The 15,409-nt window shown below is 36.0% G+C and overlaps 1 protein-coding gene across 1 annotated transcript in view; it reads right to left on the bottom strand.

The window, feature by feature from the left end:
* Positions 1–15,409, bottom strand: part of VPS13B (vacuolar protein sorting 13 homolog B) — an 806,861-nt gene that overhangs the window by 312,141 nt on the left and 479,311 nt on the right. The window contains exons 32-33 of the mRNA XM_027776225.1: positions 11,801–11,927; positions 5,202–5,345 (exon numbers count right to left, since the gene is read on the bottom strand). Of these exons, the coding sequence (XP_027632026.1) occupies positions 5,202–5,345; positions 11,801–11,927 (271 nt within the window). The remainder of the gene's footprint in view (positions 1–5,201; positions 5,346–11,800; positions 11,928–15,409) is intronic.

The following is a 15,409-nucleotide window of genomic DNA, read 5'->3' on the forward strand; positions in this document are numbered from 1 at the left end:
TATTATTAGCTCTAAAGTTTTTTGGTGGACTCCATAGGATGTTCTCTATGTAAGGCCATTTGCAAATAGAGATAGTTTTACTTTTTCCTTTCTAACCTGTACATCTTTTATTTATTTTTCTTGCCTAATCACCCTTGCTAGAACTACCAGTGCAATGTCGGAAAAAAAAAAAAAAAAGAGAGAGAGAGGTGAAAGCAGACAACACAGTTTGTACATGAGTTGGGGGAAAGCATTTAGTCTTTTATCCTCAAGTATAATAGCTGTGAGTTTTTCATAGGTGTCATAATATAAGGAAGTTTCTTTCCATTCCTTGTTTGCTAAGTAAAAATTCTTTATTATGAAAGGGTTTTGGATTTTGTCAAATGCTTTTTTCATTTATTGAGTTGATCTTTTTTTTATACTATTGATATGGATTAACTAATTTTGAGTTATTAAGCCTACTCTGTACTCCTAGGTAAATGCCACTTAGTCATGGCATACAGTTCTTTTACATCTTGTTGAATTTAGTTTACTAATATTTTTTCTTTTCTTTTTTTTTTTTTTTTTCATTTTGAGAAGTTTTTGCTATAGGGTGCATGCGCTCGCCAGACAGACAGAGAGAGGCATAGAGACAGAAAGCAAGAAATCACCTCCCCAGGGGGGATGGTCACGTCGCAATCCCTTCTCCCCCATTCTCCTCTCAGGATCTTGGGCATGCATGCACACGTGCCCGGCGTGAGTTTTAAGCCACTGGGTCCGGGACGCCAACCGCGGTCTACTACGTGGGAGTCCAGCGACATAGCCATTACGCTAACTGCTGGTTCCCTTGTTGAGAATTTTTCTATCCATATTCTTCAGAGATACTGGTCTATAGTTTTAATTGCTTGTGATGCATATATACTTTCCTAAATGCCAAATCCTTTGCCAAAAGACATTAGGCATAACACATTTAAATAAAGTATCCCTTCTACTATTTTATTTTATCCAACCAAGTCTTTAAACTTTGATTTCCAACTGCCCATGATAAATGCACAACTATTAGTAATAGATCTTATTTTTTCTCCTGTATAGTTTCTTCACTCTAGGAAAAAAATCAATCTTTGTTTAACTGTTCCACCAAAAAATCCTTTTTTTTTAAAAAAAAAAAAGGACCAGCAATTAGTGTAATGGCTATTTCACTGGACTTCCACTTAGTTGACAGCAGTTCGCGTCCCAGACCCGGTGGCTTATGCCAGGCGGGTGTGTGTGCGTGCCCAAGATCCCAAGAGGAGAATAGAGGAGAAGGGATTGTGGCGTGGCCATCCCCCCTAGGGGGTGATTTCTCGCTTTCTGTCTCTCTGGCTAGTGTACGCGCCCTATAACAAAAACCTCTCCAAAAAAAAGAGATTTTTGCTATAGGGCACTTGTGCTCACTGGAAAGACAGAAAGCAAGACGTCATCCCCCAGGAAGGATGGCCATGTCATAATACCTTCTCCTCCATTCTACTCTTGGGACATTTGGCACTCATAGCCATGTACCTGGTGTGAGTTTTAAGCTGCCGGGTATAGGACTTGAACCGCGGTGGACTATGTGGGAGTCAAGCAATGTAACCATTATGTCATTGCTGGTCCCCCACCAAAAATATTCTAACACTTACTAACTTCCATATTTTTGTTCAGAGTTTGAGGGATCCTCAAAAACTTCATGAAAAATGCATACAATGAAAAAACTATGCATAGATTTCAAAAATTGCACCAAAATAAATTCATACTTTAATTCCATTCCATTTTTACAAACTCCTTTTTCTTTAAAGAATTATTTGTTTATTTAATTCCATTTGTTATTATTATTTTTTAATTTGATCAGAGAGAGACAGAGAGAGAGAGAGAAAGGGAAAACAAGAAAGCAAGCCACCAGGTTTGGGGCTAGAATCATGGTTGGCCATATGGGAATCCAGCGCCTTTATGCAGCATGCCACCAGCTATCCCCTTTATGAACTTCTTGAAGTCCCATTATAGTTTTCCATACCTGAACTACTTTTTATTAATAGCAAATTTAATTCCTATATCTCTACTGCTTCTCTTCCATAACAACCAACATCCCCAATCTATGTGTTACTTAGGCTTATAAGGCTAACTCTTACTTAGGCTAAATCAGTTATAGAAAATCAGGACCAGCAGTTGGCGTAAGGGCTATTTCGCTGGACTCCCATGTAGTCAACCACGGTTCAAGTCCCAGACCCGGTGGTTTAAACTCATGCTGGGAGCATGTGTGTGTGCATGTGTGCCCAGGATCCCAAGAGGAGAAAGGAGGAAAAGGGATTGTGGCATGGCCATCCCCCTTGGGGACGAGTTCTAGCTTTCTGTCTCTCTATCTCTCTCTGTCTTTCTGGAGAGTGCATGTGCTCTATAGCAAAAAGCTCTCTCCAAAAATGAAAATTTAAAGTATGTTAATTTTTGCATATATAAATAGTTGTCTAAATATTTTTGTCGAGTTGATAATTTATTTTACTGTCTTACCTACTAAAATATGAGTACTAGGACATTAAAGTAGAAACTTTGCCTTTTTTGTTTATTGCTATTATCCTAGTATCCATAACAGTGTTTGATGCAAAGGAAGGGCTCAATATTTACCAAGTAAATACATAGGCCATTCTTCTCTACCTATGGAACTCCAACTTCTCCATGAAGCTAGATCACTAATCACCTGGGTTAAAGCTTTTCTTTTTCTCCCTGGATTCTTATAACATTAATTTTCCATAGAGTTTAACACTTTTCTATATTGCGCTGAGATCTTATTTTTCACTCTGTTTATGCTTTATTTTCCTACTAGATCGTAAAATCCTAGAGAACAGAGTACTTATTTTTCACAGTTCTTTCAAGACTATAGTGACTATATCAGGTATATGCAAAGTAGGCCCTCAATGAACACTGCTGAATGAGGCTAGAGTAGACAGTTTAACAGAATCATAAGAAAACTTAACACATTCACAAGATTTCTGGTCAAGAAACATACAAGGGATAAACAACATAAAGTTGAAATTTTAAAATTTTTATTCTTTTTTTTTTTTGATGTTTTACATCTACTCTGAGGAAAACTTGGTATATATTTCTGTCTGAGCACAAGCTTGTTTACCAAGAGAAAATTACACTATTTTTAACATTTACAAGGTCTAACTAAAATTGCAACAGGTGTGAAAGTTCAATGTACCTAAGAAATCTATCCCTTGGAGAGGACAGGCAGTAAAATACTTAATATCTTTTCCAGGTCTAGATTTTCAGAAATTCAAGGTCTTCTACTAGAGCCCCTTTTGTCCATTTAAGACTCTACTTGAATCCATATTTTATTGGAGCCTGTGTTTATTGCCTGGTTACCAGTAGTCTATCCAGGTGCCTCTGAACAGAAACAAAATACTTAGCATAGCAACACCAATGGGAGGCCACCGTATGAACTTGTCCAAAATCTCTACCTCCTTTCCTTAAAGAAGTAATATGTAATCTCTGATCTAACTTTTTCATTCATGCATACCTCAAAGATAGAAAGCACTAAGACCAATTAGAATATCAATATATTCCCACATATCAGTCTCAATTGTCACTTTCAAACCATACCTTCACCTCACGTGTTCTCAGCATATGCCCCTGCCTCTATCTCCCTCATCTTTCTCAAAATTCTACTCCAAAAAACATCTATAATTATACTACCGCATATTTAAGGTCACTTTCCCTCGTCTTTTCCTCCTAGTTTCCATTTCCAGTTATTTCTAGCAATCCTTAGCTTGGTCAAGTATGTCTTTCAAGAATTTTTTACTGAAAAATAAGAATTTCCATTCTAAAAATGAGGCACAACTCCAAAGCAAACTAGTTACAAAGTAAAACAGTAACAATACAACCAGAACAACCTCAATCATCATTTTCATATGGCATATAGTCAATCACACAGCAAAAAAGTCCAATGCATTACACTAAGTACTAAGATCTTCATTTGTAAAATGACAATAGTGCCCATATATTAATCTCACATAGCTATAACATGTTTAAAGATATCTGAGTTAACTTACATGAAAATGACTGACCACATTGCTTGGCATTGGGTGACTCCTCTTTCACTTCTTGGTTAAACTTCTTGGTTCCTTCCTTATAGCTACTGTAAATAGGATTGCTTTTTAAAATTTCTTTTCTAGCTATTTCATTATCGGTATATAAAAGTGCTACCAGGCTAACCCATGGCCTAGTGGTTAAGGCAGCTGGATCCTATATGGCCAACCATGTAGTTCAAATCTCATACCTAGCAGCTTAGAAAACACACTGGGCTGGGACCAGAGGTTAGCATAATGGCTATGTCACTGGACTCCCATGTAGTCGACTGCGGTTTGAGTCCCGGACCTAGTGGCTTAAACTCATGCCAGGCGCATGTGCATGTATGCTCAAGATCCAGAGAGGAGAGTGGAGGAGAAGGGATTGCGGTATGGCCATCCCCCCTGCGGACCTTCTTAATAAAGAGAACTTAGAGCCTTCTAGCTAACTCATAATAAAAACAGAAGAAACATCTTTTCTCATAGAAAAATAAGTTTGTTCAGCGGAGGTTTTCACAGAAGATTTATTCTAAGTACAAATATGATTAAATGAGAGTAGAAACAAAGCAAAGAAAAACATATCCTGAGAAGCATCTAACAAGCAGCTTTCTTCATTTCACACTGATGTGCTTTGTGGTTATAATACAAACTTCCAATGAAAACTGGATCAAAATTAAAATTCTAGGCAAGCATTCAACTTTTATGATTGTGTCCATTTTTCACAGAATATGGGAAATGAATGCTTTACAAGTTATTTATTGAAGATATTCCCATAGTACTCTTACAAAGTTCACTTCCAAAAGAGGCCCTATCCCTGTAATGTAGCTGGGTAAATGAAAGCTTACCAGGTTTCTCACATCGTACTTTAGAAATTTCAGCAGGGCAATAAAATTGTGTTTTTAATAGAGGTTTTTCTTAGGTTAGTCCATGCCAATTTTGCAAAGGTATATGATTAAATAAGAGGAATAGGGACCAAATGAATTTAAAAAATAAAGCATGTAAATAAAAATAAATATTAATGCAAAATGTTTTATGACCATATTTTTAGAAGTTAAATGTAGAATAATTAACCAAAAGCAGTTAGTTTAATTATAGTTTTCCTATTGTGAATGTAAAGTTGGCACAAAATGCAATAAGCTTAATCAAAATCAGGTAATAGTTATTTACCTCTGTGGCTTTGTTTGATGGTTCCAGTCCAGTCATATTTGCTACTATTAACTGATGTAAGAGTTGAACTTGAGCCACACTTAGGAAGAAGTCCAGGTTTGTGGTTATATTCACTTCCAAGGAATGGCCACACACTAAAATCTCCTGAAGGAAAAAAAAACATTGAATACAGATAAAGAAACATGATAGCCTTCAGAAGATAATCTATCATTCTTACATACATGGTCTTTACAATTTTGATGAAGTCTCCTGGGACTCAAGTTCATGTATTAATAGAAAACAGCAAAAACGTTGAGCATAGCCACTTGATATAGTTTAACAGATCAATTTTTAAAATATGAGGGCCTGCTATGTGCCAGGCCTTGTGCCAGGTATAGACAACTAACTAACAATAAGATCTTTTCACCTTTTCAAATCTGTGTGACTTTTTCAAACCTCAAACTAAATTATTTCAATATAAACAATCATCTAATTCTGTAGCAAATCTTGTTCTTTCATTCAAATCAGCAAATATTTACTGAACATCTTTTAAGTACCAGTCACTAAAATAGAGTACTGGGAATATCAAAAGGGTAAGGTTGGCTTTGAAGGGCAATCTGCTCTTCAGGAGGTGATAATGTGGTGGGTCAGAGAGATGTAAACAGGCAACTGCAGGCAAGCAACTGCCATCACATGTGCTATGGTATGAACATTCTCCAAAGGATACATTCCAAATGTTTTACAGCAAAATAGAGTGTTAAAGCCAAAGATAGCTAGACTAATTAATTTCACTTTTTCTTCACACTGCTAAAATCTTGGCAGCATTAGGTAGAGGTCTACTACTTAACTGGTGCTGTGGTGTATAATTGAGTTACTTGAACGTTTACTGTTGGAAAACTATTCAGAGAAAGACAATAGAAAAAAATCAATCCAGAAGCTTTGCTTAATAAGCAGAAGTCCTGCGTCTTGCCATGAAGTTTATGTGGACCATGTTCAAATGCTAAGCAATGTCCAAAAGACCTTGTCCCTATTAGTGTCATCCAAAGGAATGGATTTAAGAAGACTATGGTCCAAAAACAAACTATCGTAGACAGTTTAGAGCAGCTTTTAAAAACACCCATAAAGAATAACATGTCTGAAATGATTATTCTTTAATTTAATTATTAATTTTGGTTAAATAACATTTTCCTCTACAAATTCCCTCTATTCATTCATTGTAGCTAAAAATCCTTATTTCTTAGGGTCAGCAGGTGGCATAGTGGTTAAAGTGCAGAACTCCCACATGTTCAACCATGGTTCAAGGGCTGGACCCAGCGACTTGACAGGCACGTGAACATCCATGTCCCAAATTTTTTTTTTTAAAGAATGACTTTTCTTGGGAACCAGCAGTTAGCGTAATGGCTATGTTGCTGGACTGACATGTAGTCAATCATAGTTCGAGTCCTGGACCCAGTGGCTTAAACACACGCCGGGCACATGTGCATGTGTGCCCAAGATCCCAAAAGGAGAATGGAGAAGAAGGGATTGTGGCATGGCCTGGGGGGTGATTTCTCGCTTTCTGTCTCTCTGTCTCTCTGGCGAGCACATGCACCCTATAGCAAAAACCTCTCCAAATAAATAAATAAATAAATAACCAAAGAATTCTTTTCCTTTTTCTTTCTTTCAATTTTACCAGAGAGGGACAGAGGGAGAGAGAAAGAGGGAAAGTGCGAAAACAAGCCACCAGGTCTGGGACTCAAACCACAGTCGGCCAAGTGGAAGTCTAGCACCCTTAACTACTATACCACCTACTGGCCCCAGCATGCCCAAAATTCTGAGAGGAGAAGATAGGAGAAGGGATTATGGTGTGGCTATCCCCGGGAGGTGGGGGGATGTCTCACTTTTTTTCCTCTGTCTCTCTAACAAGCACACATGCCCTATACCAATAACCTGTCTCTTAAAACAAATTCTCATTTATTAACTAATGATGGAAAAGAAAAGAAAATACACTGATTTAGAAGTTCTTATTTTTTCAATTGTTACTATAATGCTTCCTAAGGAGACATAAATCTGTGCTATAAATATCTTAGTTCTATTTGTGCCATACATCCTGTGAAAATTAGCAGATGATTAACCCTATATTAGAAAGCTAATAGTTTGAATACAAGAGATAGAATCAGCAGCTGATACCATCAAATAAGAATAATTTCCATTTTAATAAAATTTCAGTTGTTTGGTACATGCCTCCTATAATACTTATCTAATTTGATCAGTTTGATCCTTAGAACAATCTAGAGGGCAACTGGAGTGTGTATGAAGCAACTAAGGTACAAAGGAAACTGATGAACAAAGAACTTAAGTGAATGGAATAAAATAACTACCATCCTTCAACAAATGAAGCTTGACCTAGAACTAGGTTTTCTGAATTCCAGCTCCATGCCTCTTTCACCTGGGGGTAGGAACTTTCCAGTGATGCATTCAAATTAGAAAAAATAAGCTAAATAAGGCAGGATGGTATTTTATTAACACTTTTATATAGTCTTATTTTTCCTTCTGAACTTCATAATGATAAGTATTTGGGAATCCAGGCATAGAGTATATTCAGGGGGGAAAAAAAAGCCTCACTAAATCACAGTGATTATGACATTTCATTTCTGTAGACTAAATATGTAATAGGAAGTAGAAGCAGTTCTAAATATGATCCCGATGTATGAATCTTAATTCATATGTGGGGACTTCAAAACATTTGTGGAAAAATGGAATTAAAGTACAAATTTAGGGGTCATCCCATGACCCAGTGGTTAAGGAGGCTGCATCTGACATGGCCAGTTGTGTAGTTATGACTCAAGTCCTGGACCTGGTGGCTTGAAAACAGTTGGGGCATGTGTTGTGTGCAAGCACAAAATCCTTAAAGGAGGGAGAAATGGAAAAGAAAGGATTGCAGTGTGACTATTCCCCATGGAGTGCTTTTTCCTCTCTCCTTCTTTTTTTTCTTTTCTCCCTCTTCGGTGAGTGTATATGCCCTCTGGTAAATATATATATAATGTATATTGAAATTGAAATCCATACATATCTTTTTCAAAAAAATTTCTGTAAGCTTTGTGAAGATTCCTCATATTTTTATAGCAGCATTAGCATAAACAACAGAGCACCCCATAAGGAGTTTTGTGCTTTATTTGGGGGAAGATTTTAGCTAAAGGGCCATGCGCTTATCAGAGAGACAGAAAGTGAGAAACCACCCCTGAGGGGGATGGTCATGCTGCAATTCCTTCTCCCCTATTCTCTTCTTGGGATTTTGGATGTGCACGCACATATGCCAATGTGTTTTAAGCCACCAGGTCTGGGATTTGAACTGTGATTGAATATGTGGGAGTTCAGTGACGTAACAATTACACCACCTCCTGGTCCCGGGAGTTTTGTGTTTTCTAAATCAACTACATTAATCAGTAACTGTAAGATATTCTCAGGCTTATCTAATCATTACATACCTTTTGATGTTATACAAAAATACTGGCCTAATCTAATGTACACCATAGGGTTATTATAAACACAGAATGAGATAATGTACACAGAACTATTATTTAAAAATTTATAGAAGAAAAGAAAGATTTTATCAGCTTATATTAATATATTTAATGTTATACCTAACTTAGCTGAACTTTTCATAACAATTGCCTATAATTCTGTAAATGAGCACAAAGTTTATAACATGCTCTATATAACAAATTTTTATGAAGAATTTTTTTAAGTTATGGTGAATCAAACTATTATTACTTTTTTCTAAGCATGTGTGCAGTACACCACAGTGATCAGAGTTGAAACTTGGCTCCACCAGTTAACATTGGTCAAATTAATTAACCTCTTTAGACCTTAGTTTTGTCATCTATAAAACATGGATACTAGCAGTGTCTATCTTATAAGATTGATATAAAAACAAAATAATCAATGTAGGACTAACTATATAAAACAATCTATGTAAGAACTGTGTGTTATCTCTGAGCATTATTGTTAAACAAAACATATTGTTTTGTTTAAAAGATTGTACAAGTATAGGGGATAGAGCCAGATCCGTTGGGTTTATGTCTTTCTCTCTTATCTACTACTTGTGAAAATTTGGGCAAGTAGGCTATTCCTTCTTTGCCTCAGTTTCTGCATCTTTAATACGATGATAGCTAAGAGTAGTTTACAGGATTATTGTGGGGATTATGTGAGTTGTTACATGGAAAACAGTAACTAAACAGTACTAGAAAGTGCTCAATAAATATTAGTACGAAGGAACTGTTACTTTTTTTTTGTTTTTTTTTTTTTTTTTTTTTTTGTAGAGGTTTTTGCATTCACTTGCCAGAGAGAGAGAGAGAGAGACAATGAGAGGGAAAGTGAGAAATCACCCCTCGCAGGGAGGACGGCCATGCAGCAATCCCTTCTCCTCCATTTTCCTCCTGGGATCTTGGGCACGCACGCACATGAGCTTGGTGTAGCCACCAGGTCCAGGACTCAAATCAGCTCAGCCATGTGAAAGTCCAGCGATATAACTGCTATGCCATCTGCTGGTCCTGATAGTAACTGTAGTAACTGAATCCTTAAAGGAGGGAGAAATGGAAAAGAAAGGATTGCAGTGTGACTATTCCCCATGGAGTGCTTTTTCCTCTCTCCTTCTTTTTTTTCTTTTCTCCCTCTTCGGTGAGTGTATATGCCCTCTGGTAAATATATATATAATGTATATTGAAATTGAAATCCATACATATCTTTTTCAAAAAAATTTCTGTAAGCTTTGTGAAGATTCCTCATATTTTTATAGCAGCATTAGCATAAACAACAGAGCACCCCATAAGGAGTTTTGTGCTTTATTTGGGGGAAGATTTTAGCTAAAGGGCCATGCGCTTATCAGAGAGACAGAAAGTGAGAAACCACCCCTGAGGGGGATGGTCATGCTGCAATTCCTTCTCCCCTATTCTCTTCTTGGGATTTTGGATGTGCACGCACATATGCCAATGTGTTTTAAGCCACCAGGTCTGGGATTTGAACTGTGATTGAATATGTGGGAGTTCAGTGACGTAACAATTACACCACCTCCTGGTCCCGGGAGTTTTGTGTTTTCTAAATCAACTACATTAATCAGTAACTGTAAGATATTCTCAGGCTTATCTAATCATTACATACCTTTTGATGTTATACAAAAATACTGGCCTAATCTAATGTACACCATAGGGTTATTATAAACACAGAATGAGATAATGTACACAGAACTATTATTTAAAAATTTATAGAAGAAAAGAAAGATTTTATCAGCTTATATTAATATATTTAATGTTATACCTAACTTAGCTGAACTTTTCATAACAATTGCCTATAATTCTGTAAATGAGCACAAAGTTTATAACATGCTCTATATAACAAATTTTTATGAAGAATTTTTTTAAGTTATGGTGAATCAAACTATTATTACTTTTTTCTAAGCATGTGTGCAGTACACCACAGTGATCAGAGTTGAAACTTGGCTCCACCAGTTAACATTGGTCAAATTAATTAACCTCTTTAGACCTTAGTTTTGTCATCTATAAAACATGGATACTAGCAGTGTCTATCTTATAAGATTGATATAAAAACAAAATAATCAATGTAGGACTAACTATATAAAACAATCTATGTAAGAACTGTGTGTTATCTCTGAGCATTATTGTTAAACAAAACATATTGTTTTGTTTAAAAGATTGTACAAGTATAGGGGATAGAGCCAGATCCGTTGGGTTTATGTCTTTCTCTCTTATCTACTACTTGTGAAAATTTGGGCAAGTAGGCTATTCCTTCTTTGCCTCAGTTTCTGCATCTTTAATACGATGATAGCTAAGAGTAGTTTACAGGATTATTGTGGGGATTATGTGAGTTGTTACATGGAAAACAGTAACTAAACAGTACTAGAAAGTGCTCAATAAATATTAGTACGAAGGAACTGTTACTTTTTTTTTGTTTTTTTTTGTTTTTTTTTTTTGTAGAGGTTTTTGCATTCACTTGCCAGAGAGAGAGAGAGAGAGACAATGAGAGGGAAAGTGAGAAATCACCCCTCGCAGGGAGGACGGCCATGCAGCAATCCCTTCTCCTCCATTTTCCTCCTGGGATCTTGGGCACGCACGCACATGAGCTTGGTGTAGCCACCAGGTCCAGGACTCAAATCAGCTCAGCCATGTGAAAGTCCAGCGATATAACTGCTATGCCATCTGCTGGTCCTGATAGTAACTGTAGTAACTGTTGTTTTTTTTTTTTCTTTCTTTTTCTTTTTATGGAGAGGTTTTTGCTATAGGGCGTGTGTGCTTGCCAGAAAGACAGAGAGACAGAAAGCAAGAAATCACCCCCAGGGGGGATGGTCACACCGCAATCCCTTCTCCTCCATTCTCCTCTCGGCATCTTGGACACACACGCACACGTGCCCGGCGTGAGTTCAAGCCACCGGTCTGGGACTCAAACTCAAACTACGTGGGAATCCAGCAACATAGCCATTACGCTAACTGCTGGTCCCGATAGTAACTGTTATTAATGAGCTACTTTAACAAAGTACTATGGACTGAAACTGTGAAAATGCCTAATGTACAAAGAGGAGTTGCTCCGTTATTTAGACTAAAATGAAATCTAAATTACATTCTAACCTCAGTATGCAAATTTTCTGGAGATATTATTTTGGTGAAAATAATGGCTGGTGCTCCAGTTATTCGGACAGAAAAATCTGTCAAAATCGGGGTCAAAATTGCTCTCCTTTCTTGATGGCGTCGTATGCTAAAAGAGAAAGTAAAAAGTTATTAGCCATTTTGCTCTTTCAAAAAAGTTTTATCGAATTTGTATAAGTGTACTACAAACAGTTAAATTACATTTTTGAGAGTGCCTATTTGCATGTATTATAGTCACAGTTTATTAACTTTAGTTCCATAAGATTTATAAAAGAAAGCCAAAAAATCCTGAAAATTTTAATGTAAATAAACAATTTTTTATTAGTATTATCCCAGGACTTTTCAATGGATTACTTTTTTCTGTTTTTAATTCTCTTTTAATTCTTGAAAATAGCTTATCTCTTTTGTTACCAACAACAATCTTACCATTTTGGGAATACTTTTTAATTTCCTATTTCTAACATTTCTGACTTTCTATCTGATGACTGCCATCTTTCCAATCTCATTAGTGTCAAAAGCATACTCTATTACTTAGAACTCTTTTTCACTTTAAGCTCCAAGAACCATTGGAGTTCATAGATTATTATTGCCTTTACAGTCAGTTAATTGGCTTTTGTATCTGATACTGAAAGGCTCCTCAGAAAGGCTTATATGTGAGGTAAAGACCATTACTAGTCCCATTACCTATGAGAAAATGAAATCTCTCTGGGATGATACTAGTATATACTAGTTAAGGCCATCCAGTGGGAACAAAGAATCCAGAATTGGAACTGGAGGGTAAGTTGTCATCAGAAAAACTTTTGGCCTCTATTTTATTTTTTCTTTATATATTTTCTCCTTTGATCAGGTTTTTAGCACAATATTTCAACTTCACATTCAATATTACTAGTAATTTCAAAGGAAGTAGTCTATACATGGTAGAAATGAAACTGGAAAATATTATTGAGAAGCCAAAGTTTGTGCTAGTACAGAACTTCAATTCCATTATATATATTCCTAGTTTTCACTTTATGAAATAATACACTTTTATGTTTTATTAGCAAGTCATACTTCAAAATTTCCTTCAAACCATTAGTTTAATATTCCTCACAAATATGTCCTTATTATTCCCTGATATTATTATGAAAAAGGATAAAGTTGGAATCAGAGAACTGGCATAAGTTATATCATGAAAAAGAATAGCTAAAACTCAGGTCTTTTCACATATTTCGTTTTTTTTTGTTTTTTTTTTTTAATCAGAGTAGCCTAGAGAGTACTAATATCTTTTGTTAAATTTGCAATGGGCAAAGTTTTAAATGCTGTCTGCCAAGAAAGCAAATTGGATCATCTGGTTCTGTGACACATAAGTATTGGATTTCAAGAAACTCAATTTTAAAGAATTAAGAGATCTGGTGAGTAGAGAGTAACAGGAAGAAGTATTAAAATCTGTGAATGTAGAGGAAGGGCTGAGATCCTGAGAGACACCATAATTATAGTCTAATAGGTCAAATTCTGTAAAATGATCAATCTGAGAAACATGTAACATCTGATGTGCTCTCACAGGAGAGTGCTAAAATATACAATGTATAAAAAATACCTTCAAATGGAAAAGATGGCAGAGAACCAAATAAGAGCAAACATTAACTAAAGCACTGATGGAAAGAAAACAAAAGTACTTGTCAGGCATTTTCATACATTTCCCCCATTATATGATGAATTAAATCAGTGACATAAAGTATGAAAGCATTGAAAATATAAAGAGAAGAGAAGTTCTTTCTTTCTTTCTTTTTAGAATTTTTGCCACAGGGTGCATGTGCTTGCCAGAGACAAAGAGGGAAGGTAAGAAATTGCACCCTAGGGGAATGGCTACTCTGCAACCCCTTCTACTCCATTCACCTCTTGGGATTTTGGGCACAAGTGTTTTTCAGGCCACTGGGTCAGAGACTCGAACCACGAAATTGGCCATGTGGAATCCAGCAGCCTTGACCACCTACATAACCTTTTGGCCCTTAAAGAGAGTTTTTTTGGTTTGTTTGTTTTGCTTTTTTAACTAGCAGAATGAATCTCAAATATGCACAACATAATGTTAATGGGGTGAATATGGTTATATCCTTAATTTGATAATTACTTACTATATATCTGCTTTGTAAAAATCATACCATATCCCACAAAGATGTACAATGATGATATGTAACTCAGAAATTATCATAAAAAATAAATAAGTCAGTAGTCCTATAAAACTATAACTTTTCTGATATAGTATTTTTCTTTTGTGAGACTGCTGGTAAACATTTGGTAATATTAAACATTTTTTTCTTAATGATTAAAACTTTTTGTTGAGGGGCCAGAAGGTGGTGTAATAGTTATAGTTAAGGTGCTGGACTCCTTCCCACATGGCTGATTGTGGTTCAGTCCTAGACCTGAGAGCTTGAAACTCATGATGGTCTCCTGTGCATGCATGCCCAATATCCTGAGACGAAAATAGAGGAGAAGGGATTGTGGTATGGCCATCCCTACTGAGGAGGTGAATCCTCACTTTCTATCTCTCCAGTGGGAACATGTGCCCTGATAGCAAAAATCTCTCAAAATTTTTTGTTGTTGCTGTTGAGCAAATGTTTTCAGGGATGTATTCAAAAGAAAGAAAACACTGAAGAAATAACCATTGGGTTGTCAGGAAAGTCATGACACATTTTTCCATAGAAAAATGTCATGACTTTTCCAATGACCTCATACAATCAAGAATTATATTCTGTTTATATTTTACTAGATAAGAGTCTATGGTTCAAAATTAAAAAGATACCCAAAAACTCAAAGTATTAACTGAGGTTGTTAATGACCTCAGGGTCTTAGCACACCTGGTAAATGAAAGAAAATAGATTTTTAATGGCTATATTGAGATAAAACAAACATTTTGAAATGAGCTGCCTACTGAAATCTAGGGCCCTTAAAGGGCCTGAAAAACATCAGTCATTTAGAAAAAGAAAACAAGAAAGTTTGCTTGTCTCGGCTAAAGAGTGTGTTGAAAAAAAAAAAAAAAAACTCTCCTAGAAAACTAAGAATAATGGGAAATCTTCCAAGTATGTTGAATGACTCTCATATAAGTCACCTGGGTGGTCCGGAAATATGTTTCAAGACCCTGAATAGATGCCTGAAACCACAGATAGTACCAAATCATTTTGGGTCATCAGAAAAGTCACAACACATTTTTATATAGAAAAAACCATAGGAAAATATGTCATGACTTTTCCAACGACCCAAAATATATACTATTTTCAAAAATCTTATACCCAGGATAGCTATTCATGAAAAATGGGCAGGTAGCATATGCAGTGTGGACGTGCTGGACAAAGGGATCATCTATGTCCTGGGCGAGCTAAAGCAAGAAAACATGTGATTTCATCAGTCTATTCGGACGAGGAAGAGCATACAATTTAAAACTCAGTAAATGTTTATTTCTTGAGTTTTTAATTTAATATTTTCAGATTGCAGTTGACCGTGAGTAACTCAATTTTGCATAAAAGCAACATGGATAAGGATGGCTTACTCAATAACTTATGGATAAAAAAATTAATTTGCTTAATATTCATAAAAGCTTGTAGGACAGAATAAAGA

Source organism: Tupaia chinensis, unplaced genomic scaffold (assembly GCF_000334495.1).
Source record: "Tupaia chinensis unplaced genomic scaffold, TupChi_1.0 Scaffold000646_1, whole genome shotgun sequence".
NCBI lineage: Eukaryota > Metazoa > Chordata > Mammalia > Scandentia > Tupaiidae > Tupaia > Tupaia belangeri.